At 34.4% G+C, this 26,781-nt stretch overlaps 1 protein-coding gene across 7 annotated transcripts in view; it reads left to right on the top strand.

Annotated features, from left to right (window-relative positions):
• RALGAPA1 (Ral GTPase activating protein catalytic subunit alpha 1) overlaps positions 1-26,781 on the top strand; it is a gene marked incomplete at its 5' end in the record, with an annotated part of 228,244 nt that overhangs the window by 106,368 nt on the left and 95,095 nt on the right. For 3 of the 7 annotated variants that reach the window (XM_082620173.1, XM_082620172.1, XM_082620169.1), the window contains 13 exons: positions 1,644-1,811; positions 4,931-5,055; positions 6,288-6,504; positions 7,570-7,746; positions 9,708-9,860; positions 12,166-12,359; positions 12,580-12,678; positions 13,422-13,577; positions 14,961-15,089; positions 19,246-19,371; positions 21,328-21,386; positions 25,121-25,229; positions 26,602-26,712. In XM_082620173.1, the coding sequence (XP_082476299.1) occupies positions 1,644-1,811; positions 4,931-5,055; positions 6,288-6,504; positions 7,570-7,746; positions 9,708-9,860; positions 12,166-12,359; positions 12,580-12,678; positions 13,422-13,577; positions 14,961-15,089; positions 19,246-19,371; positions 21,328-21,386; positions 25,121-25,229; positions 26,602-26,712 (1,823 nt within the window). Of the gene's footprint in view, positions 1-1,643; positions 3,180-3,879; positions 3,961-4,930; positions 5,056-6,287; positions 6,505-7,569; positions 7,747-9,707; positions 9,861-12,165; positions 12,360-12,579; positions 12,679-13,421; positions 13,578-14,960; positions 15,090-19,245; positions 19,372-21,327; positions 21,387-25,120; positions 25,230-26,601; positions 26,713-26,781 lie in introns of all 7 variants that reach the window. The other 4 variants (XM_082620170.1, XM_082620167.1, XM_082620171.1 and 1 more) reach the window with 2 other exon arrangements.

Raw genomic sequence — 26,781 nt, 5'->3', positions numbered from 1 at the left:
AGCCAACATTTTTTTTTAAAGTGTATTCTCCTCAACTTAATGATAACAAGAAATTGTTTCAACTTTAGGAGATATTTTGTATTTGACCCGTATTGGGAGTCTAAATGTATATCTTCAGGAATATAGTGCAGTCTTAGTATATTACAAACTTCTCTTGATCTGAATTTAGTATAAGGTGCCTCCTTTTGGACCTCATACAGAGAAAGGGATATGAGTGAAATAGCAGAAGGACTAGCCTCTTTTCATCCATTGCATGGATCCTGAGAATATTTTTAATTACTATCCCCATTTTATAAATGAGAAAACTGGTGTCAGAGTCTGGAGTAAGAAAACCAGAGTTTTAGACCTAACACCATCAATAAGTATATCTGTGATCTTGGACAAGTAACTGTTTTACTCTGGATCTAAATCTTCTCATTTTGATCAGTTATAGTTCCGTTATTTATAGTCTTTGCATTACAAGCCTAATGAGTACCCAACATCTGACTTTTTGACTCTGTGTCCTTTTTTCATTATATTTTTCTGGCTTCTGAAAAAAATTTTTTAGTTATTTCTAGGTAATGTTAAATGTCATGATAGATTCATAGACATGGTATTTTACTTCTAAAATTTCTAATTTGTATATATCTCTACAGCTAAATAGTATTTCATATTGTGATTTTCAATTTCGTAAACATTTTTGAGGATTTACCATATACTTAGCACTTCAGGCAGTAAAAACAATGTAATGACGTTGAACACTAAACCTGCTTCTCAAATTTGAGAGAGTGGCTTCATCTCTTTGGGCCTCAGTTTCCTCGGTGAGAGAGTTAAATAATCTATGATGTCCATTTTGACTCTAAAATCTGTAATTCTTTAAAAGAAATGTAAGAAGCCATAGGTACAGTTTTTAGGGTTTGATGGTTATTTAATAGAATGGGCCAGTGATAGGCAGAGAATGTTTCTTCCTAGTAGATTAATAGTGTTTGTGTCAGAAATGAAAAAGTACAATTTTTTTTAGCAATGTATTAGTTTTATTTGATAGGATGAATAGATTTTAATACTATAATTAAATAAAGTAAAATGCCTCAGTAGAACAGATAAATAGTTTCCTGACAAAGATAACTTTAGGAAGAGGGTGGAGATTTCCATGTGTAATCTGTGATCGAATAGATAAGCAAAATTTGAAGAAAAGGTGATGCCTCTTGCCTGGTAAGGAAGGAAACAGGAATTTATAAGACCCTATAAGATTCTGCAATGGGATATTTAGATCAGCTTTTTTGTGTTAAGATATACTTTTTCTGCTTGGAACTTAAATAAGTACAAAAAATTGAATAGCAAGTTTGAATTGCTTGATTTATTGGCACAGCTCTATCTTTAACTGCACTTCCAAATGTTTCATCACCTCACTGTCTATTTCTGTGCATGTTAACATATTAAAATTATTCTGGTAGTTTTCTAATTGATTTATATTACATGCTATATTGGCTTGTGCACATCATTATTTAAAAACAGATTTGTATTTTTAATAGATTTTCTTTCATTGAGCTTACAAAAAATCTCAAAAATTTTTATTTTTAAGCATATGCTTAGGGTATGGTTGAAATTAATACTTATTTTTCATATTCGTATAGTTCCTACTCTGTAATTTTTCTTTTTTACAGATATTGATGATGCTCAAATACTTCCTCGTTCAACTAGAGTCAGACATTTTTCACAAAGCGAAGACACTGGAAATGAAGTTTTTGGTCCTTTGAGTGAGGAGCAGCCATTGCCTCGAAGTAGCAGCACTTCTGACATCTTGGAACCATTCACTGTTGAACGAGCCAAAGGTGCAGTTCCTGTAATTGACAGTTCATCCCGTCATGCACCAAGCTTGCAGAGTTCCACAGAGGCTTCTTCAATAACTAGATCCACTGAAAGCCACATCACTGATACTCACAGTAGAGAGTCTTCTCTGGAAGTTGGTGATAGCATATATGACCATCTTTGTCACTTAATAGATCCAGTAGAACTTGCAGATTCAGCTTTTGAACAAATCCAGTACATTGACCTTGAAGGAGATGATGATCTTCTTTCCTCCCTGAAAGAATATTTTAAGGAAAACCAGGAAAGTCATAGTAAAAACGAGTTAGGTAAAGATGTAGCTTCACAGGAAGTGATTATTGCAGTAAATAGGGATGAAAGATCATCCTTAGATAAATTAGAACACATAGACCAGGAAAGTAAATCAGAAAATACCACCTCCTTTGTTGGGACTCCTGAAAACATACAGTTTCAAAAAGAATCAAACTCAGCTGTCTTCATGAGTAACAGTGCACCCAACCAGTTAGACAGCTTTATGAGAACAAAAACTTCTGAAAAATGTAAACAACTAAACAGTGATAAACAGTCATCGGAACCTGGTTCAGGTAGCCCTTGTGATAAAGAAAAGAGGAAACATCTGTATAGACAAACAGCCACAGAACTAGATGCCTGTATAGATATAACACTAGCTGAAAAGGTTAAGGGTATGCAAATTAATGAAAAAATCATTGTCCCACATGTTTTGCATGCCAAGAAAACTACTCTAAAAGCACCTGTTAACCACAGAATGCCTCATGTTACAAGCACTAGCAAGCTTTCTCCAACTAAAAGGAGCTTGTCTGAAACAGTAACTCATAGAGCCAAAATCATGAAAATTGCTTCTAAAAAACGAAATAGTGTTCACGTTACTTTTAGACCATCTACTGAGTCAGTTCAGTTTTATAACCCTCTGGAAAACAAAGAGGCTCCGTGGAAGATGAAGCTGCGGAAGCTCAGTGGCTTTAGTAGCAGCAGCAATAGCAGCAGCAGCAGCCCCCACGCCAGCTCAAACAGTGTCACCGAGCTAGTGAAACCCGGTGTGTACAGGCCTCTAGACACGGCGTCAGTAAATAGTAAGACAGTTAAGGAATCTACAGAGATCCCCACCGCCGTATTACAAAAAGAAGGAATTGCTAGTAATCAGTTAGGAGGTAGTCGTAGTACTATTAAGTCGTCAAGTCATGAGGCAGGACTACAGCAGGGCTCCCTGGGTGGCGTTTATAAAACTGTTGTACATGCTCTTTCGAAGCCGAAGGCAAATGTTTCCCCACAGAGGCAGAACAGAATGCCACCAGAGGCTCCACTGAGGGATCTGTACAGTCATGTAATGGGCTATTTTGGAAGGAAAGCTGCAGGTGAGCACTAACAGTGTGCAGAGCGCAAAAGGAGAAAGACAGCACCAGTTTGGCTTAATGCAACTGAAGCAAGCTATAAGCAATCAAAAAGCTTTGGGATGGTCACTGCTTTCTCTGTTTGGTTATGCATGCGCCTTTCCCCAGCTGTATTTTTCCCAGCATAAAATGTTTATTTAAATTACTAATTTCCCTTATAAAGCATTTAGTTAAACCTCTTTGCTGCTGAACAAGATAGGAAAGAGGGACATACAGGAAAATTTAATGACCTTCCAAAGGCTATCTAAATCAGATATTTTTCTGAGTGTGTACTACATGAACCTTGAAATTAAGTTTACCGAGGAGTTGGAATACTTTCTCCCCTGCCCCCCCCAATAGTTTACATTTAGAAGGGCCCCAGCTCTATATAATTGGGTTCATTTATTTTTACTGCTGATTTACTTGATTTTATCTTTTTCTTGGTAGATTCCTGTGACATGATATAACATAATGGAAATCAAGGTCCTACAACCAACACCAACATTTTTAGTTAACTGTCATTGAAGAGGAAATTATTTCTTAAACCTCAAAGTGGACTCAGTTACTTTTCATTTACACCATTTGCAAACAAGCTGTAGGCTTTTTAGTTTTGCATTCATTTGTATAGAATGCAAGTTATATCCTTAAAACACTTATCGTTACTTTCTTTTTTCTGAGATTTTAGATGTGCATAAAGGTTTCATGATAGCCAATCATGATTTAAATATGGAACCTCTATGGACAGATTACAGAAAGCAAGATTATGGTAACTGTTTTCTCTTATGTTGATTCAAATTTAAAATAACTTCACAGTTATAGAAAATTAACTTTCAGCAGTAAGGTAGGTTTTGATTTTATTTGTTTAACATGGTTTTGTTAGCATGATTAACAGAACGCTGCATCTTGCACTGAGCCATTAATGCCACTTGAGGGCAGTATTTGACAGCTTAAAAAAGCCTGGCCAAGTAGTATAAAGATAATGGTATTTCAGAGTGATTTCCTGACCAGTATATTTTCTTAACCTGAAATGCTTTGTAGTTCATTACGAATATAAACAGTGTCGATATCCTTTGGTTGCAGAGAAATCACCTTTTTTACAGCATAATAGTGAAATAAATAAATATCATTTTCTGTAAGTTCGTTTCCCAAGTTTAAAACTTTCTTGTTAATGTTAATCATAATGTAGTCATAAAAGAATCAAAATAACTATTGTGGGGTTTTTTTTTAAACAGAAAAATCTTTGTGAAAATCTCTTTTTTCTTAAAGCAAAAAATTAGATTTGTAGTGAATAGAAACAACATTATGTCAAAATCATAGAATTTTAATTTATTACTATCTAAACTTAAATTCAAGGGATATATTTCTTGCAAATATTCTTTAGGGAAAATGGAATTATAAATTATTAAGGCTCCAAATAGAAGCAGAGGCAGGAAGAAAGAAAAATATACCAGTTTCTTTATAGGCAATATTAACCTAACTTCAACTAGTGCTTATCTATAAGCTTTCTTGCTGTTTAAGGTTATACTGAAGATTGACTAACATCTGCTTAGTTAAATAAAGTAAATATCAATTTACTAATTCTTAAAATTCAATCTAAAAGGAGAGAAATTATTCGTAGATGCATGTTTGGCAAATAATTGATATGGCATAGGTAATTTTTTGGCTGTTTTTGTTTTAAATTTAGGAAATGTAGTTAAGTCTTTCTTCACTATATATAGTTATTTATTTATTTTTAGTCAATAAAGAGGACATGAGCACAAAACTGCCCCCTCTTAATAGTGATATTGGCAGCAGCAATGCTAATGTTCCTGATCTGATGGATGAGTTTATAGCAGAACGACTTCGAAGTGGTAATGCCTCAGTAAGTGTTATTTTATTTATTTGATTTTAGAGAGGAGGGTACAGAAACTAAAAGATATATACATATGCACATATATATGTATATGATATACATGTGGAAAATTTTATTCAAATCAGCCCTCACCCCAAATTTAACCCTTTTTTGAATTAAGATTTTAAATTACATTTTTATAGTATTTTTTATTCAAAGACCTAAAACAAGCAGGCTTTTAGTTTTGACCAGGGTGAAAATTTGGGATACCTGTTTGCTCAGCTCCTGTGGTATAAGCCACTACCTTCTTAGTTCTTTCTCTGTTTTTCATCTTTGCTCTTAGAGTACTCTGATGCCTGTTGCCAGCCCTCAGCAGGAAAGATAACAAGGGAGGTCTTCTGGCACAACTCACACCATTTTGATAGCATGCTAACATCGGTTACTTAATCATTACAGATAACTTTGGAATAGATTTTAAAGTTATCTTTATCTTGAGTATTAGAATTAAGGCAAAATGAAAATAGAAGCAGTTTTATTCCTAATGATGCTTAATTGTTAAGGAAAGATAAATATATGTGGAATTGCTTTTTTTAAAGGACAATATTCCATTTAGATTTCAACTTGTCTCTTTAGTGAAAGTCTGTAGCTCCATTACATTTTCCTTATTTTTTTAAAGTTTTTTTCCTTGAGTGGGAAAAAAGTTATAGAATCATTATATGTAATCATCATAGAATGACATCCTTGCTGTTATTCTTCCCTCCCTCCATCATCTCTTCCCTTTGTTTCTTTTTCTCCTTTTTTTTTTTTTTTTTTTTTTTTTTTTGCTGCACTGCACAGCTTGGGATCCCTTAGTTCCCCTACCAGGGGTCAAACCCATGCCCCCTGCAGTGGAAATGCAGGATCCTAACCACTGGACCGCCAGGGAATTCCCTCTTCCATTTGCCTCTTTTTTTCCATTTGAGTACTTTGCTCTTTCTACTATCTCATTTTAATATTCACTCCATGGATCTTTCTGAGGCTTCAGGGTCTCAGGCCCAGCACCAAATGGTATTTGGGTCTTTGCTTTAGCCAGACCAACAGTTGTTCAGGACCCAGCTCCATACATTTACACGGAGTCTTCAGTTAGTGTTTCCCCACCTCCTACTTCATACCCTAAATTTCAACATTTATTGTGACGATTGTCTTGGAAATTAAATATTTCACATGCTTAATGAGAATTCAAAAAAAATGTTTTAATGGTAAAATGTTTCTTGAATTTTTAGACTATGACAAGAAGAGGAAGTAGTCCAGGTAGCCTCGAAATTCCCAAAGACCTCCCTGATATTCTAAACAAGCAGAACCAAATGCGCCCTATTGATGACCCAGGTGTGCCCTCAGAATGGACTTCTCCTGCCAGTGCAGGGAGCAGTGATCTTATCAGCTCAGATAGTCATTCGGATTCTTTCAGCGCTTTCCAATATGATGGCCGAAAATTTGACAGCAAGTATCTTTTTTCTGTTTGAGCAGTACGATTTTTTGTTGATTTGTTTTCTGTTCGAGACTGACTGACAGTTTACGTAACCATCATATTCCTCTCTAACATTACTTAGGGGTTCCCATATACATATTTTGATTTCATTTTCAGTGAAACTCCAAAAGAATTTTTAGGGAATCACTTCAAGTTGAGACCTCTTTATTTTGCCAACTAAAGGCATTTAAAAAACAAAAAACACTGTTCTTTCATAGAACAAATGATATTTTAAGACCAGACAAATAGACAGGAAAAAAGATGGACTTGGTGTTAGAATAAAGGACAGTCATGGTTATGAGTTGGACTGTTTCATGCAGTCGTATTTGGGGACCACTGTCTAGTTATGGTCAATGCTTCAGCATGTTCAGTAGTTACGTTCAATGCTATGGTACCCAGAACCTTACTTGAATAACTGCTTCATGTTAAAATGACATCAGTGATATTATTTGGTGCTATATTACTACCACATAGCTTTTCTGCTGTAATTCTGTATTACACTTGGCAGTCAGTGAAGGGTACCAAAATTTAAAAGAAGAAAGTCAAAATCTTGGGAACCAACTTTGTGAAGAGCTGGGAGATGCATTGGAGAATTATGTTTCTTGCCCTCATGGATTATATACTACTCTGATCTTGGACTGGAAATATGATATGAGAGAAAAATGACTCTTACCACGTATGTGGCATTTTTATTATATATATCTCTCTTCTAGAGATTATAAAACTTGAAAAGCAGTTAAGTATATTTCCAGCTATCAGAAAACAGGGATAAGAATAGTGATGATATATTGTATGTCTCTGTCCTTTTATCATTATTTTTGTTAATAATAGGCTATGAGGATCTTTAAAAATTTGTTTCTAATTATAAACTTCAAAGTGTTAACATTATTTACCCTTGTCTGAGTGGTATGTAAATAGAATAAATTTGGGGGGAATGTTCATATTTAATTATTTTGATGAAGTAGCTGTGTCTCTTTTGTAAATATTTTTGTTTTGTAATTGGAACTTCTGTACACTAGCATTTCTTCTTCCTATAGATTTTGGCTTTGGAGCTGATACTGGGAATGCATCCTCTGCTGATGTGGATTCAGGTTCTGGCCATTATCAGAGTGCTGAAGAGCAAGAAGTGGCTAGTCTAACCACACTTCACATCGATTCGGAAACAAGCAGTCTTAATCAACAAGCTTTTTGTACTGAAGTTGCAACGGTTACTGGTAAAGTTACTCAAGGGAGTGTATTCCTTAAATGCATTTTTTTTAAGCCACCAAAGAACCTTTTCAGACTTGTATTTGATAGATTTTATGTATTATTTATTACTATTTAAGTATTATTTTTTTCACTCATCTTTATGTAACAATGGAGGGAAAAAAACTTTAACATAAGAGTTTTTTGACCTGGAGTCCACATGGATAAGCTTCAGGGAACTCTATGAACTCCTAATACCGTACGCAAAATTTTTGTGTATGTTTGCACCAGAGTATTTCCTGCAGCAATTTTTAAATAAATAACCAAAAAAAGTTGAGGTACTGCACTTTACCTTTTTCATTGATTTTCAGAGTTAGCCTAGATTTTTGTAGATTTCTTTGGTAAACTATTTATTATTGAAAACATAAAGCACACTGCCTAAAATAAGGTCTGTTTGTCAGTATACTAATATTCTGTATTTATATAGTAAATTAATATAGTAAATTATGCTTTTCAGCAACTTTTTGTGTGTGGTCAAACCTGACAATAAATAATATGACAAGTGGGGCCCAAGAAATTGAGTCATGAAAGGCAGGGTCACATTATTCCAAGAGCAGTGCAGTGACCAGAGGGAGCCTGAGCAGCCTGTGGCCCATACTTCAAGAGTTGCACTGTATCATCCAGATTCACTCTGGTTCCTACTGCAGTTTGACGCCCCTTTGATGGATGGTGGATAAAATATCAGTAGGGTGGTTTTTGCATCCTGTGGTTGGCTGGAACTTGAAAGACTGGAGCAGTGATGTCTGCATGTCTGAATTAGGCACATTTCTTCAGCCAAATCAAACTGATGAAATTTGGCCAGTGAAATACTCAACAGGCAGGAACCCATCCTATGTTTTCACATTCTTCTTTTCCACATCTTTTCTACCAGAGGATAAGTAAGAACTTTAGCCTGCGCATTGCAGAATGAGGGCTGAGTGGAAGATAGGAGCCAGTTTGGTTGGATCCACAGTCTGATCGTTACAGAATTTAAATTACTACTCAAAGAAGAATTCTTATTTTACAATAAACATCTTTTACTGTAGTTGTCCTTAAACATAAATTTAGATGAAAATTTGGATGAAAAGATACTCAACATTACTAGTAATGAGGGAATATAAATAATCCATGAGGTACCCCTATACACATAATAAATCAGCTCAAGTTAAAAACACAATACCAGTGTTGAAGAGAGTGTGGAGCAACTGGAAATATCATACATTACATTATTATAATGGGAATGCAAAATGGTAGGGCCACTCTGCAAAAATACGGCAATATCTTTTAAAATTAAACATACATTTACCATATGACCATTCCTAGGTATTTATTTCAGACATTTGTATGTGAAAGTTCATAAACGCATTATTCACAGTAGCTAAATTGAAAATAGTCCAAATACCCATTAACCAGTGAATGAATAATCAAATTGTAATGTATTCATCCATCCAGTATTCATTGAAATAGTACTCAGCAATAAAAAAGGAATTAAATGCTAATATATGCAAAACCATAGCTGTCTCTCAAAAATATGCTTTTAAATGAAAGATGTCAAGGCTAGCAATGTTAGTGGCATATAGCAATGGGCAAGTTTCTCTTCTCCTGAATTGCCTCAAGCCTGAAGTAAGTGAAATAAAGTAGCCGTGGGTACCAGAGTTTCCGTAGCTGGACCAGGAATGGAAGTAGGCATTCTTGCTCTCACTGATGGCCCCTATTAATTGGTATGTCCAGTTCTCATTCCACACTAGTCCCATAGTAGACATGGAATGAGACTGCTAGATATGAAATCTTGTACAGTATTATGATTTTATTGACCTCTTTGGCCAGTTTATAACCTGATTTATCTTTTGACGTTTTCAATTTGTGTTTTATTGGGCTTTTAAACATTACATCTTAGGTAGAGGGTATTGAATATATTCTTTGTGGTAAATTTATGAAATTATATTTACAGGTTCAGAAAGTGCCTCTCCAGTCCATTCAGCTCTGGGATCCAGGTCACAGACACCTTCTCCTTCCACACTGAATATAGATCACATGGAACAGAAGGATCTACAGCTCGATGAGAAGCTCCACCACTCTGTTCTACAGACGCCAGATGACCTAGGCAATATTTGGAAATTAGATCTTTGCCATTCTTTCCTTTCAGGGCATTAGTGTCAGGAGATCTTAAATAAGGCATCTTAAATTTGATTATTTTATATATGTTATGTAAATATTATTATAAGCCTTTTGGACTTTTCTGTCTTTGGGAAATTAATTAGTATAACATTTTTTTTCTTGCCCTTAAAGAAGGATATTTGCATTCTGATTTTTGTTATTTGATATTTTATTATAGTTGATTATAGTCCTGGTATTAGTGGTTACGTTATTTTTGTATGTTATATTATCATTTACGTTACCATTTCCTAAAGCATGAAATACATAATTTGGCATCATTATTCTTAATATTTTATCTGAAGAACCTGCTGAACAAAGTAGGCAGTCCAAATGAAGTATTTTTATATTTAAGTAAATGTTTAAAAGTGACTAGGAAACCTTAGAAACTGCAAGTTAATAAAAAGTTATTTTTGTTAAGTCCTACATCATGTAATAAGCATCAGGATAAAAAGTCATTTTGCAAATATGCCAGAAAATTTGGTCAAGGACACAGTTGATAAGATATTTATAATGAATAATATAAAATACTAGTTTTCATTGGTAATGCAGCACATTTACTCTCTGGCCAAAGGAAGAAATTTAAAACCATGTGACTTCTGCCCCCCCGCCCCCCCCTTTTAAGGTACTCATTCTCTTAATATGCAATTACCTTGCAATTACACAGCCCTAATTTTCTGGTTTGTAGATTATTTCTGACCTTTTCTTTCCCCCTCTTGGCCTGCAGTTTTTTGGTTTTTTGGTTTTTATTTTCAGCTTCTTCCCCAACATTTGGAAAAAATTTCAAACTCATGGAAAAGTTGCAAGACTAGTAAAATGAATACCCATAAATCCTTCAGATAAATTCACCAGTTGTTAATATTTTACCACTTGATCTTTCTCTCTACCTATACACACACACACACACACACACACACACACACACACGCATTACAACAACCCCACCGTACCCACCCTTTTTTTTTTTTCTGAGCCATTTAAGAGTGAATTGCAAGTATCAGACCCTTTACACTTAAACACTTCAGCAAGTATGTCCTAAGAATAAGTGTACATTTCCTGCATAACCATAATATAAGGGCCACGTTCAGGATATTTAACATTGATACATCATTGCAATTTTAGTCTGTAGTCAGTTATCCTCAGTTGTTCCAATAATATCCTTCATAGTTACCAGTCAGTTGCATTATCACTATATTATGAAGGTTCTGTAGAATAGGGAGATGGTAACAGTGATGGTTAACCCTGTAGTGTTTTTTTAAAATTTTATTTTAGTGAATTTACACCAGAAACCTGTTTTTATTATTGTGAAAGACTGTCCAGTAACTTTTTAATAATATACTCAGTTATTGTACACTTTACATGCGGAGAAAAAAGTTAAACATTAAGAGTAAAGGATGTACATATACTGTGTATGACTTTGTAAATTATCAGTACACTGACATATTATCAAGCAGGAAAAAGTCTTTACTGACTTTCTAATGATTTTGCCTTTTCCGTTACATACATTGCATAGAATGATGGCTTTTTTTTTTTTTTAAGCTGGAGGAGATCTATAATGATACCTACCTAAACCATCTATTTTACAGATGAGGAGCTGTAGCTTCAGGGAGGTTATTAAATAATTTGTACAATATCACATAATTAGTGACAGAAATGAGACTAAGACCCTAGGTTACCTATATGTCTTATATATAATCATGCCAATATTAATAAACAAAATAAATGTAATTATGGAAATTTTAGATTATATTTAAATTATTTTTTTCATGCCATTGTCATATCCCTTTTAATGCTAGGCCTGACTTAATTGTGAAATACAGAAATATATTTCTTCGGAAGGTTTAATTAACAAAGAAATAAGCTTAGGAAGACTTCCTACAGGATCTGCCTTCAGCCTGAGATTTTTCTGTTAATTTGATGATGGAACTTGAAGTAGCTATTAGGTTCAATAGAGAGTATGTACTTATAAATATGATCTTTATGTCAAACGTAAATTTCTCCATCTGGTATCTGCATCATTTTCTCCTTAGGTAAATCTAGATAGATGCGCTATTGCATAAGTAACTATTGTCAAAATAAGGAATTATGAACTACCGAGGTTTTGACCTTACCAGGAAAAAATAACACTGATGCATCTTAACATTTCTTTTATTCACTTTTGTAGATATTTAAGATTATTAATTTGACTTCTATGTGTTTTTGTGATCAATTCTCTAGAAAAATTACTGACACCAGTGAATTATTTTTTTCTATAGAAATCAGTGAATTTCCATCTGAATGCTGTAGTGTGATGGCAGGGGGCACTCTCACAGGATGGCATGCTGATGTTGCTACTGTAATGTGGCGAAGAATGCTAGGTATTTTGGGAGATGTCAACGCTATTATGGATCCTGAAATACACGCTCAAGTGTTTGATTACCTCTGTGAACTTTGGCAGAATCTAGCTAAGGTAAAAAAGAAAAAGATAAAAAGGGAGAAGGAAAGAAAAATAAAGTATTAAGAAGTACAGAAAAAGCCTTAGATAACATCCACCCCCCTACTACGAACTGATGCCTTAACCATGTTTAAATATATAGTTAGTGGTAGGAACTAGATCTCAAGTTTAAGGTAAAACAAACTGGGAAAGAACACTTTTCATAGGTTTGTTGCATTTTATTTGAAAATTACAGATTAGAGATAACCTTGGCATTTCAACTGATAACCTGACCTCCCCTTCTCCACCGGTTTTAATTCCTCCACTGAGAATTCTTACACCTTGGCTTTTCAAGGTAAGCTTAATATATAAAATATTAATTAAAAAGTTTCATTTAGTAAATAAGTATGTGGTCAGTCTCAATCAGTAGAGAGAGAGAAGACTATTGTGTAGTCTTCTAGAGCACTTAGTTTTGTTTTTTGTGTGTTTTTGTGTTTTTTTGCTTTTGTTAAAATTTATTGAAGTATAGTTGATTTACAATGTTGTGTTAATTTCTACTCTACAGCAAGCAAAGCGATTCAGTTATATATATACATACTTTTTCATGTTCTTTTCCGTTATGGTTTATCACAGGATATTGAATATAGTTCCCTGTAGAACACTTAATTTTTAACTAGCCATTAGGGGTTATATAGAGAGGAGAGTGGGCCTAGCAAAATTATCATTTAGGTTGCATCATTTTTATTACTAAAACAAAAATTAATATAGTAAATTATGTTTTTATTGTATTTAAATGAAACGTAAACCTCAGTTTTGTGTTATAGAATATGCTATGTACTTCTAAAGAACTAATTCTTTTAAGTATTATTTGATATGTTTGGTGCATTTTCCTAAGTGAAACAGTGTATAGTTATTCACACCTACATTGTATCATTTTAATGATAAAAATAATTTCAGGAATCCTGATATTCATTAAAGAAAATGGGCCAACATAGAAATAAATGAAAGCAAATATATTGCTTACTATATTCAATTGTTTCAGTATTTAACAAACAGTATTTGGTTTTGAGTATTAAAAACAACATCTTTTAATTGTAGGCAACCATGTTAACTGATAAATATAAGCAAGGTAAATTACACGCCTATAAACTTATTTGTAATACAATGAAAAGAAGACAAGATGTTTCTCCAAATAGAGATTTCCTAACACACTTCTACAATATAATGCACTGTGGATTACTTCATATTGACCAGGTAAATATATGTACTTTCTAACAAGTCGCTTTATAAGTTTATCTTTGATTCTTTTTTCTGTTTAACTCTTGACTTTCAGGGTGTAGAATTAAAAACATTCCCTTATATTGTAATTTATTTACAGATTTATTCCATTTATAACCTCATTTACTCTGAAACATAGTTTCAAAACAAGCTATTGTAGTTGGGAGATTGACTTGATTATTAAGTGCATCTTTCTTCTAACGTTATACGAACTGTTCACTTTTTGAAGAGATTAAAACATCCTTTGCTTACGCTGACAACATCTTCCTTTAATGTCCTAATGTACTTATTCTTAGGTATTTTGTAATTGTTACTTGATAACTGGCACTTGGGACTTATGTATTTGCTCAGCTAGTCATGCAGCAGTCAGGTTTTTTTCTACTCTAAGAGTCAGCACATCACATTTTCTTATTTTTATAAATTGTATTACCATAGTGACAAGTATATTGATTTGCATCAATGTAGTCATTACATTAGATAGTCATAAATATGTTTCTAGAACATTACTTCATGAGTCTTGATCTTGGCCATAAAACTGAAAAGTATAGGAAGTTGCCGGTCAAAATAATATAAATGTTTGTAACCATAACGTGGTTAAATTTCACTTGCAGTTCAATTCAGGAGCATTAAATTAATATTAAAAGATGATAATGTATCTTTCTGAAAAGTGAAAAAACTTCTTGTGTTAATTTGAAATAATTATTGTGTTCTACCTTATAAACATGTCTCAAATAAAATGATATTCTTAATTACTGGATAAAGAGCTTTCATTTAAATTGGATTGAGTAATACAACCTGCTATACTGCATCCTCATGGTAAATTCCAAAGGCAAAATAAATGAATAACCAAGTTGAGAATATTCCCTAAAAATGCCTACATCTGGATTTCTGAGGCTAGATATCTATCATCAAAGGACTTCAATTTTTCTAAAAAAAGATAATTTCTCCAGTTGCCACATAACAGGTCATGCAACTTCAGACATCAGAGTTATCACATGGAAGCAAATCGGTGGCAGAAGGAACTACTCTGCAATTAAGTTTTACAACACATGGGCCTTATATTTTTAACCCTCCGAAGTAGAGACCCTTCTAACTGGCTCTCTAGGGTGAAAAAAAAAATGCTGTATTGATGTCAGTTAAAAAAAAAAGGTGTTTTCAGTTTACTTTCCTGTGACAAAATATAGTACTAAGCATGGATTATTTGGAAGAATTAAAATTAGTCTTTCCAGTTAGCCAACCAGTTATAGTTATTACCTGTTTTATTATTTCATACATTGTCTATTTTTAAGGATATTGATTAGCTGATACCCAAGATTACATTTGTGATATTTTTCTTCTCCTCTTTTCTTTATTCCTAAGGATATTGTCAATACAATCATCAAGCACTGCTCACCTCAATTTTTTTCACTTGGTTTGCCTGGTGCCACAATGCTTATTATGGATTTTATTGTAGCAGCTGGTAGAGTGGCTTCTTCAGCTTTTCTCAATGTAAGTTTTTATTTCCTGTCCTTCATAATATAACAAACTGCGGTTAACCAAGATTCAGCTAACAGAGCAACAAAGGAAGAGCCATTGTTGATAAAATATAACAAACTGATGTTCAGGAAGATATGTAATTTAATTAGAATTGATTGTCTCTCCCACTTCAAAAAAAAAAGTAAACAATTCTGAAGTGTAAGAAAGTACTGAAATTATTTGATAAATTGACCCAGGAGCTACAAAAATGGGTTAAATCTGATAAGCAAAACAACTTATAATTGAGGAAATCTAAAGAAACAAACAGGGAGGGAAGAAAATTTTGAAAATGGGCAATGAGCTATAGCAAAAGAGAAGAAAGAAATATAGGTGAGGTAACCCAGAAATATGCTCTAGGAGTAAACTCTAAAACAGCATGTGAGGATTTTTCATACAGTTTGGAGCTGTGAGACAATGCCAGGTAACTTAGTATAACTGGAGCATGTTCAGATATAAGTGGCAGAAGTGAACTAAGGAGGAAGGCAGTAACTGTTTATAGTGCTCAAGAGGTTAGATTTCACCCTAAGGAAAGAATGAGTAGCCGTTGAAAGACTTTAAGCAGAGTGACATGATCACATTTGTATTTTAGAAAGATCACTCTGGAACAAAGCATAAATGAGAAATAACTGAACGTCTACTGGGAAAAACTAAAAGTATTTGGGAAAGAAAAATCAGTCATACTTGACTAGTGCTTTATAACTTGCAAAGCAGCTTAACATATGTTATTTCATTTATAAGCTGCAAAAGACCAACAGTGAATGAAAAGGAGTTCTATTTGGGGCATAGGAAGCTGCCTGTTAGACACCCATGAGATGTCAGAAGGGCCACTCACTGTATGTACAAGTCAGGACCTCAAAGGAGATGTCTGGACCAAAAATGTAAAGCTGGGAGACATTAGCTTACAGATGCTATTGAAAGCCATGAAACTGGATACAGTCACCTAGAGGAAATGTGCAAATAAGAGAACAACCCATATTTATAGCTAGTTATTAACCCTGTTTCCCTAGTCCCTGGAGAACAGTGATCATGTCTTACTTAATCTTGGTATCTTCAGGGCCTGGCACAGCATCATGGTTATAGGTATTTATTAATTGAATCTGTAAATATATATTCAGCACTTAATATGTGTTCAACATGGTGCTAAGCCCTTTTGTGGTTATTAAACTTTTGTTTCCCCTTGTGTACAAAGTGTTCCTTTGGGTGGAATATAGAATAAATGAGATATACGTTGTACTCGGGGAGCATATAGTCTGCTGCTGGGAAGATAGAAAAATATATTAACAACTATAGAATGTAGGACAACAAAGAGGTACCAGTAGGAGGAACTTAGCATAGTGGTTAAAAGCATGGGTTCAAATCCCAGCTCTGCCACTTAATTAGTGGTGAGACCTTGTGCAAGTTACTTGATTTCTCTGTGTCTAAGTTTCTTCATCTATAAAATGGAGGTAACCTTCCTCATCTGGTTATTTTATGGGGATTTGAGTTAATATTTGTAACATGGTTGGAACATTATATGACACATTGAATGTGCAATTTAAGTGTTTGTTAAACAAAATAAAATTATTTGGTAATTAAGACAAGAGGAGAGTTTTTTTTTTTAAGGGTTATCAGGAGGTTCCATGGAAAAGATATTTGAGTAGGTCCGTGAAAGATTAGTAGTATTTTTATGAGTGAAAATGGAGAAGGGGGAAGGTATTGCAGGCATAAGGAAACAGGCATGAGTAAGCTGTGTCCTAGGAATGACAAATAATTCATTTTGTTTACAAGCTAGTTAGTCTAACTAGAGAGTAGTGGACACAAAGTGCAGAAAGGTACTTTAGATCCCAGCTACCCAAAATGTGGTCTGCACACCGGAAACATTTGGCATGCAGAATCTCAGACCTCATCCCAGACCTACTGAAACAGGATATACATTTTAACTGTATCCCAAATAATTGGTATGGACCGTAAAGATTGAGAAGCACTGCTTTAGACTATATCTTGGAGGGTCTATTAATGCCAGGGATCAGATTATAATGCTATATTTTATATTAGATAAACAGTTGAATTTTTTAAAGTAGGGAGAGAGATGATTAAATCTGTGCTTTGCTAATGTTAAATAAGTGTATTAAACTGGGAATAGATTAAATGGAAGACAAACTAAAGATGGTAAACAAGTTACAAGGCTATTGTAGTATTAACAGAGTACACAGATGATCAATCTCTTGGATACTGGCAAAAGCTGATAGAACTCAGAGGAGCCTGATGCATAAACCAATGCCATTTTTTATGCATTTACTATGAAAACTATAACTATTCAGTTGGCTGATTATTCCAGATGAGTAGTCGGCACATTTCCTACAGCCCTGATGTCCTTAGGCATCCATTTTAAATTTATTTATTTATTTATTTATGGCTGTGATGGGTCTTCATTTCTGTGTGAGGGCTTTCTCTAGTTGTGGCGAGCGGGGGCCACTCTTCATCGCGGTGTGCAGGCCTCTCACTGTCACAGCCTCTCTTGTTGCGGAGCACAAGCTCCAGACGCGCAGGCTCAGTAGCTGTGGCTCACGGGCCCAGTTGCTCCACGACATGTGGGATCTTCCCAGACCAGGGCTCGAACCCGTGTCCCCTGCATTGGCAGGCAGATTCTCAACCACTGCACCACCGGGGAAGCTCAGGCATCCATTTTATGTGACTAAACCTTCCTCCTATCTAGAAGGATACTACTTATGTAACATCCTTGAGAAAATTTCAAAAACAGTTGTTTTCTGTTTTCTGTGGCTCTTATGAGGAACACCTATTGAGAAAGGCTGCATAGGAAGCCAAATCATTATAAGAATTAAACCTGACACATCTCCACTGTAAGGTTATGGGCAGTCTTTTCCTTTGGACAGTGTTGGAGATACACAGTCTAAATCTTGCTCTTTGGAGTTTCATTTTAGATCCCACACATATCATCTTCCTTTTGTTAATCCCCCCGCCCCCAGGCAGATTTCAAAGTAATTTGATTAGGTTTTGCCTTTCTTAGTTACAGTTCTATTCCAGTTCTGCTTCTCATTATGCCCCACATACGTGAATGAATATTCCCAGTTTTTTTATCCAACTTTAAAGAAAAACCCTTAGCTAATCTCTATCATTAAATATTGGGGTTTTTTTTTCAGTTTCATTTTTATAGTAAAATTGATTTTAAATCGGGATGGTGGGTGTGAGTTTACCCCGCCCCATTATGCTGCTGGCCTTGTATCTGTAAATCTAGATTATTTTTTAATATGGAAATGAGTTGTTTTGTTGAAAATCATAATATCACCTCTGTTATAACATTTATTAACAAGGAAATCCTTTGGAGATAGGTTCTTGTTTTATGTAAATAGAAGAAGTTTTCTATTTCTAATAGATTGGTTTTAGCATTTTTGTTAAGTGTTATTAAACATATAAATCAATTTGTAGGTATTTTAGTAAACAAAGCAATTTATCAGTAGGTGGATGTTGATGTTAGGTGGGCATGCAAGAAGGCAGAAGAAAAAAGAAATGTTCAGTGCTGATACTTCAGAAATGGCTTAATACAGCTAAGGAAAAAAGGTGAAAAGTTACCTTCATCTGCAGTCCAAGCATAATTTCTAATTTTGTTTTTAGTAAGTAGTATAGGTAGTGTTTTTATTTTGTGCATAATATCATAAAACACATCTAGACTAATGCCTGTGTCTTGAAAATATATTGCGCATTTTCATCCTTAGTTACTTTATTCATCCTTAGATAGTAACGGATATAATCTAGAGACCATGAGTCTTCTGCTCATTAGAACAATATGTTACGATGTGTGAGTTGCCTTTAGAATGAAAGTATTTATATTTTTCCTCAAAATCAGGGTAATTTTATGCTGTTAGCTAAAACTGTATTCCTGTCTACATACTCAGTAGCTGTACCCACATTTCTGCTTATTAGCTGCTCTTAAAGAAAGCTCTACTATTTGTTCATTGCATTTATTGAGAATAACAGTAGTTTATGTGGAAAGTATAGATGAAAACCTAATCTTTTTGTGTTCCCCTTTCCTTTTTGAATTTTGTCTTGTACTCTGACTTCCCTGTGTAATCTGGTTAGGTAATAAAGTAATTTTTCTGATAATTAAAGATCTTTAAAATCTGATACATAGGCACCAAGAGTGGAAGCACAAGTTCTTCTTGGATCTTTGGTTTGCTTTCCCAACTTATATTGTGAACTGCCTGCTCTCCATCCCAACATTCCTGATATTGCTGTGTCTCAATTTACAGATGTTAAGGTAAGAAATTAGGTGCTAATTTTTAGCGTTTAAATGACTTTATAATCATAACAGTATATTCAGTAAAATTTGTGTTCTTAATTTTCCTCTTGAAATCCACACAATTGTTAAAGAACTTTAGCCAGCTATACCCCTCAGACACAAAGGCTGGAATGTCCATTAGGAGCATAACCTTTTTTTTTTATATAACTATTACTTTGGAAACATTTTCTCATTATTGAACCCACTCACATGTCATTATCTTAGGATTCATTCATTCACTTACTGAACATTTATTGAAATCCCATGAGCCATATACTATGCTGCTAATGTAAGGCTTCTAAGATTGAGATGGCACTCGACCTGCATATTTGACTGTCTCCTTCTCCGAGTTTTCCAAGGTGATGAATCAAACAATGTAATGGAATATTCTATTCTGCTATAGGAAACTGGAATTGGGGTGGAGATCCCATGTACCTAAACCATTAACAGGCTTGAGTAAGAGATGGTGCAAAATTGAACTGTCTATACAATTGCTTACCCAGATAGTAAATCTTTAAAAAAAAAAAAAAAAAGATAGTGTCTAATTAGGAGTAGACATACCCTAATTGTTGTTTACAAGCTTTTAAAAAATTGCAAGTAAAAAAAATTGGTGAAAAGTTGTTTTGTGCCTCTTTACAATCTATATAGCTGATAAATCCTTAATGAGTGAATAATTGAATGATTTTTAAAAACCATATTAACTATTAACTAGCACTTATCCCAAAACTCACACATAAGAAGAGGAAGCTTTCTTTTAAATGATAATTCTCAAAGTCGTGAAAAGTTTTGTTCATACCTTTGAGCTATTAAATCTGCTTTAATTATCTTTATAATGAGCATTTTATCACTCTTCTAATCAGGAAAAAAGTTTTTGAACATATACATTTGGTGATAAATTTCAAAAATCATTTGTCTGGGGGCTTCCCTGGTGGCGCAGTGGTTGAGAGTCCGCCTGCCGATGCAGGGGACACGGGTTCGTGCCCCGATCCCGGAAGATCCCACATGCCGCGGAGCGGCTGGGCCCGCGAGCCATGGCCGCGGAGCCTGTGTGTCCGGAGCCTGTGCTCCGCAACGGGAGAGGCCACAGCAGTGAGAGGCCCGCGTACAGCAAAAAAAAAAAAAAAAAAAAAAAAAAAAAAAAAAAAAAAAAATCATTTGTCTGCTATAACAAAATACTACAGACTGGGTAGCTTATAAGTGACAGAAATTTATTTCTCACAGTTCTGGAGGCTAAGTCCAAAATCAAGGCTCTAGCATAATCACATTCTGGTGAAGGCCCTCTTCCTGGTTCATAGCCGGTGCCTTCTTGCTGTGTCGTCACAGAGTAGAAGGTGCTTAGGGAACTCTGTGGGAGTCTCTCTTATTTATAAGAGCATTAATCCCATTCATAAAGGCCCCACTCTCATGGCCTAAGTACCTCCTAATACCATCATCTTCAGGGGTTAGGATTGCAATGTACGAATTTGAGGGGAGGGCACAAACATTCAGACCATACCATTGTTTTATTTATTTAGCTAATTTTTTTTTTTTTTTTTTTTTTTTTTTTGCGGTATGCGGGCCTCTCACTGTTGTGGCCTCTCGTGTTGTGGAACACAGGCTCCAGACGTGCAGGCTCAGCGGCCATGGCTCACGGGCCCAGCCACTCCGTGGCATGTGGGATCTTCCCAGACCAGGGCACGAACCCATGTCCCCTGCATCGGCAGGCGGACTCTCAACCACTGCGCCACCAGGGAAGCCCTATTTAGCTAATTTTCTGAATAACATTGGAATATACTAAAAGTATGTACATGAGAACGAAAAATGTCTGTTTTATTTTGCTATTGTATCCCTAGCGCCTGACACAGTGCCTGGGTCCGTGGTGGCTGTTTAATAAATATTTGTTAAATAAATGAATGAAAAATCTTAGTCATTGCTAATATTTCTCCTTCATTTTAGGAACTTATAATCAAAACTGTATTAAGCTCAGCAAGAGATGAGCCCTCTGGTCCTGCACGGTAAGTCAGACATCCTTAAGACTTGACATAGCTATTCTGTGTTTGTAGTTTTATTTTAGAAGTTAATGGAATTATTTAGCAGTCCAGATTGTTTCAGATACACAAAAGCTATTCTGAATCACAAATTTAAATTATTTGGATGATTAAATACTTTTTTTCATTATTTAAGTATGAACCTTCCCTTCAGTAAAAAAATAAAATCCTAGTCACCTTCTTCAGTATCCTCACCTTCTGTGTCCACAATGATTTCTTTTAATTTTATTTAAGTAGATTTTGCTTTCCCTTCAGATTATATTTGTCACCGTCTCTTATGTAGCACCTTGAAATATGGTACTAGTTACCCAATGAATGTTTGTTAAATTGAATTAAAATATTTTTATTGTAGAAAGTAATATATCTAAGAAAATAGTATATATTAATATTTATAAATATTTGACCAGGATATTTTAAAAAAATAGAATGTAAATAATAAGATTTTAGAATGTTTTTGTTTTTAAATGTCTCATTAAGATGTGAAAACTGTGGCATTGTGTCTGTGTTACTAAACCTTTCTCAAAAAGATTGATTTAAATCAGCATGTTGCCTAACCTATAATGGAAAAGAATCTGAAAAAGAATATATATATATAACTGAATCACTTTGCTGTACACCTGAAACTAACACATTGTAAATCAACTATACTTCAATTAAAAAAAAAAAAGCACGTTGCCAATAGCGTACCATGCTCCTCCTTTTCCCCCAAATATCATTATTTTATATTTCTTGAACCTCCACAAAGCTGTGTCTTTTTCAATAATCTACACATTTTTTGACTCAAGTTTCATAAAGGTACAGATCATGACTTTGACCGTTTGGATTCTAATTCTAAGTTAAACCTCTTCTTTTTCCAGCAACTAAACGTAATATAAAATGAGCAATTTTCTTAAATGAGACATAGCTCCAGCTTTTTAATTCAGTTGTGTATTTTTCTTACTTAATAGCCAAGGTAACTAAAGAGTCTTTTTGAGTGAACTCTTTTTCAACATTAATTCTATTTTAATACTGCTCAGCTACTCCAGAAAATGACATTGTCTTTTCCATTATCCCACATTTTCATTTCTTTTAGCTTTAGCCCCAAATTTGATGATTTTCGATATTCTTTCCCTAGCATTTTCTATGTTAATAATGACAACCTTTTAAGTTTACAAGGATATTCCTATAATATTGTTTCATTTAATCCTCATCACAATTCTAGGAAATTATTGGAATCATCATTATTCTTCCAGTTTTGCTAGCAAGAAACTGATGGCTTAGAAAGCTAACATTTATAAACCTTTTCTACATGCCAGCCACTGTTCTAAACACTTTATTACCTCACTTAATCTTTACAAAAACTCTCAGAGAATTTCACTAATATGCCCTATCACCCAGAAAATGTAGAGCCATGATTAAAACCCTGGCAGTTTGTCTTCAGAGCCTTATTAGATGCATAAGTAATAAGTGGCAGAACCAGAATTGAACCTAGAGCTTCTGATTCTAGATCTTCTGCCTTTTTTTTTTTTTCTTTTGCGGTACGCGGGCTGTTGTGGCCTCTCCCATTGCAGAGCGCAGGCTCAGCGGCCATGGCCCACGGGCCCATCCGCTCCGCGACATGTGGGATCCTCCCGGACCGGGGCACGAACCCGCATCCCCTGCATCGGCAGGTGGACTCTCAACCACTGCGCCACCAGGGAAGCCCTGCCTTTTTTTTTTTTTTTTTTAAAAAAAAAAAAACTTCATTGCCTCTCAGCTGAAAGAATATTAAAGCCTAAAACATAATTGACCAGATGTACACTTGGTAATCATTAACATGATAGCTCGTTGACAGTATAGGAAAATCCCAGAAGTCGAACATTAAACATTTTCTAAACTTGCTTGCCTATACTTTTCAGGAATGTAAGGCCTTAGAAGCTTATACCCCAGAATCTGACTAGTAGCAGAAAGTTGAGCCATACTGGGAATAATCTACATTATTTTGACATCTTGAAGAATGTAGGAAACTGTACACACACATGCACACACAAGCACACACAAAAACTGATCTTAACCTTTAAAAAGCAAAAACCAAAAAACAGAAACTTAAGCATTTGTACTCCCAGTCTGTGCCTTTTACTGTGTCTTTAGTTAGCTGCATCTATGGAGAACTTTGCTTCACTTCAGAGTTTATTGTTATTTTAGGATTACAGCTCCTTCCACTGCTAAACCTGTCACTTGGTTATTTAGATCTATAAATGTTACATAAGATTGATGGGTGGACAACAGTAGGGAAGAAAGGAAGCTGTAGACCTCACATAGAAGACTTTCTATAGTTTTGATAGTAAATTAGTAGCATTAACACTGATAGACTGAAAGAAGGGACTTAACTTCTGATGCATTATGTTCAGGAAGAAAAATATTTCTGCATTGAATTGTTCTGAAATTTAGCATTCTACTGAATTTAATTTAAGAATATCAGTATCAGGACATGCAAGATATATCAGGAAACCAGAAGGAGGTGACTTTCTTTTAATACTTAGGAACATTATATGCTTCATCAGAAGCTTATACTTGAACACACTAATAGAATTTTTACTGATTCTGATCATCAGATTACTTTCTTCAAGCTGAAACTCAGTTGAAGTAGGGAACTGAAGTTTCACAAGACGTGAGGAAACAACAAAAATTCTCCAAGTTCTGTTTCTGTTGGAATTCCTTTATAAAGTGTATAAATTTTATTTGTGGTCCCAATTTGTTTTAAAAGAATTTGTAGCTAGCTATGTTAAATGTAAAAGATATGAAAATAATATCTTACTGACTGCTGCTATCAGTCAATAAAATTACACTTTCCTTTTTTAAAAAAAAAAAAAAAATTATTTATTTATTTATTTATTTTTGTCTGCATTGGGTCTTCATTGCTGCCCACAGGCTTTTTCTAGTTGTGGCGAACAGAGGCTACTCTTGGTTGCAGTGCATGGGCTTCTTATTGAGGTGGCGTCTCTTATTGCAGAGTACGGGCTCTAGGCGCTCAGGCTTCAGTAGTTGTGGCACGTGGGTTCAGTAGTTGTGGCACATGGGCTTAGTTGCTCCACAGCGTTTGGGATCTTCCCGGACCAGGACTCGAACCTATGTCCCCTGCATTGGCAGGCGGATTGTTAACCACTGTGCCACCAGGGAAGTCCTCACTCTTTCCTTTTTGAAAGCAGCTTGCATATTTGGGAAGCTTTATGACAGTATCAATTTATCAATATGGGTTTGTTAGAAAGATCCTGTGTGTTATCCCCACCTATGATCTTGGTAATAAATTATAGTTGAAAATAAGGCTTAGAACAGGGAACTCTACTCAGTATTCTGGAATAACCTATATGGGAAAAGAATCTGAAAAAGAATGGATGTATGTATATGTATAACTGAATCACTTTGTTGTATACCCTGAAACACACAATATTGTAAATCAACTATACTCCAATATAAAATAAAAATTAAATTAAATTGAAAAAAATAAGGCTTAGAGTTTGGGGGATGTGCTTTCCTCCACTTTATCTTCCTAAGTAACAATTGATTAATTAACAGCAATAAATTGATTAATTAACAGAGTAACAAATTGATTAATTCACCTAAACAGTGCATGTTCACTCTGGGTTGGTTGGTTATGGGTGTTTTGGTTGTGGTGGTGGTGTCATTTCATTTAAATGCTCATCCACTTTTATTTGTATCATTATTGGTTGCCTTTTCTGCAGATGTGTAGCACTTTGCAGTTTAGGTATTTGGATTTGTGAAGAACTAGTCCATGAGTCTCATCATCCTCAAATTAAGGAAGCTCTGAATGTAATTTGTGTTTCCTTAAAGGTAAGTAAATAAATAAATAAATATTTAGTGGACTATATTAAGATAGTATAGAATGCATGATTATTTTTCTCTAAATGTTAATTATATATTGTGCCCTTACAGAATAAAACATTTAATAGATATTTTCATTAATTTATTATTACATTATTTCTTTGATTCTGACTTTTTCCTTAAGAGTAGTTCTACTCTTGATTTTAGGATATCTTGGTGATGACCTGTTTTATCTCAACTTTTTATGTATTTGGCTTTGTTCCTAAGATACATATGGATGACTCCTAAAAAAGGAAACCAGTCATTTAACAACATTTGTAAGGCTGTTTATCATTTCTTAATCAGTATTTTTGTAACCTACCCTTCGATCTTTATTACTTCCTGAATTCTTGAGCTATTCAGTTTTTGGCTTTATCATTCAAGTTAAATGCCCTCTTTGTGACCAGAATAAGATTTGCTCAGAAATAATAACCTGATTATTTGGAGAGTCTGGATGAATAAATGGATATTTTTTATTTGTAAAAAGATGAGTGATATTATTTTTTGTCCTAAGACTTGTATTATAATACCTGTATAGAACTCTAAACACACAAAGTACAAATATTACTTATTTGACAGATTTTTCTGAGTATATACTGTGTTTGAGGTGCTTTGCTAGGCAGAGTGAGGAATACCAGAATGAAAAAGAAATATAAATACTAGATTGAAGAGATTAATAATATGATGGCTGAAAAAGATTAAAATAAGTGTAATAAAATATAAAAAGCTGAGAGAACCAAATGAGTGGTGCATATAAACTGCTGACTGAGTTCAGAGAAAGCAGAGGTTACTTTGACTTAGGTATCAGAGAAGACTTTGGAAAGAGGAAGTATGTGGTCAGGGCTTGAAGAGTGGGTGAGATTTGGTTATAGAGAGGTAAGCATAAAAAGTTTGACTTTATACCACTGGGGAGTCACCTAAGACTTTTAAGCATAGAGAACGTCAGCATCAGAACAGTTCTTCAGAAGATAATATGGAAGTATTGAGTATAGTAAGTAGATTGCAATGGGGAAAGATGGGATAACGAGATTAGCAGTTTAGAGGCCATTCCAGAAATCCAGGTAAGAGAAAATGGAATAAAACTTTAGTGAGGACAGTCAAACATTACAAGGGAAAAATAAAGTTAATTATATCTTTGGAATGTATTATGATTTTTTTTATTTTGCAGGTGTATATTTATCTTCCTAATAATATTTTAATAAACAAAAATATAGGATGACAAAAATAAGCATGTATACAATTTAAAAATTTTTAGCAGCTAATGCAGAGATGAATAATATCAGGAAGAAATTTTTTATAACAGTGCATTTTTGTTTTTGTTTTTTTCTTATTATTATTACAGTTTACAAATAAAACAGTAGCCCATGTAGCTTGTAACATGCTTCACATGCTGGTTCATTATGTACCTAGACTTCAGATTTACCAGCCTGATTCTCCCTTGAAAATTATTCAAGTAAGTAATTTCTCATTTATTTCTTATTATGACTTGTTAAAGATCCTTAGATTTGGATACCTTGAGATA

This window comes from Mesoplodon mirus, assembly GCF_964341445.2.
Source record: "Mesoplodon mirus genome assembly, chromosome: 4".
Taxonomy (NCBI): Eukaryota; Metazoa; Chordata; class Mammalia; order Artiodactyla; family Ziphiidae; genus Mesoplodon; species Mesoplodon mirus.
The sequence above is the reverse complement of the archived record's forward strand: the minus strand, read 5'-3'. Positions and strand labels throughout refer to the sequence as shown.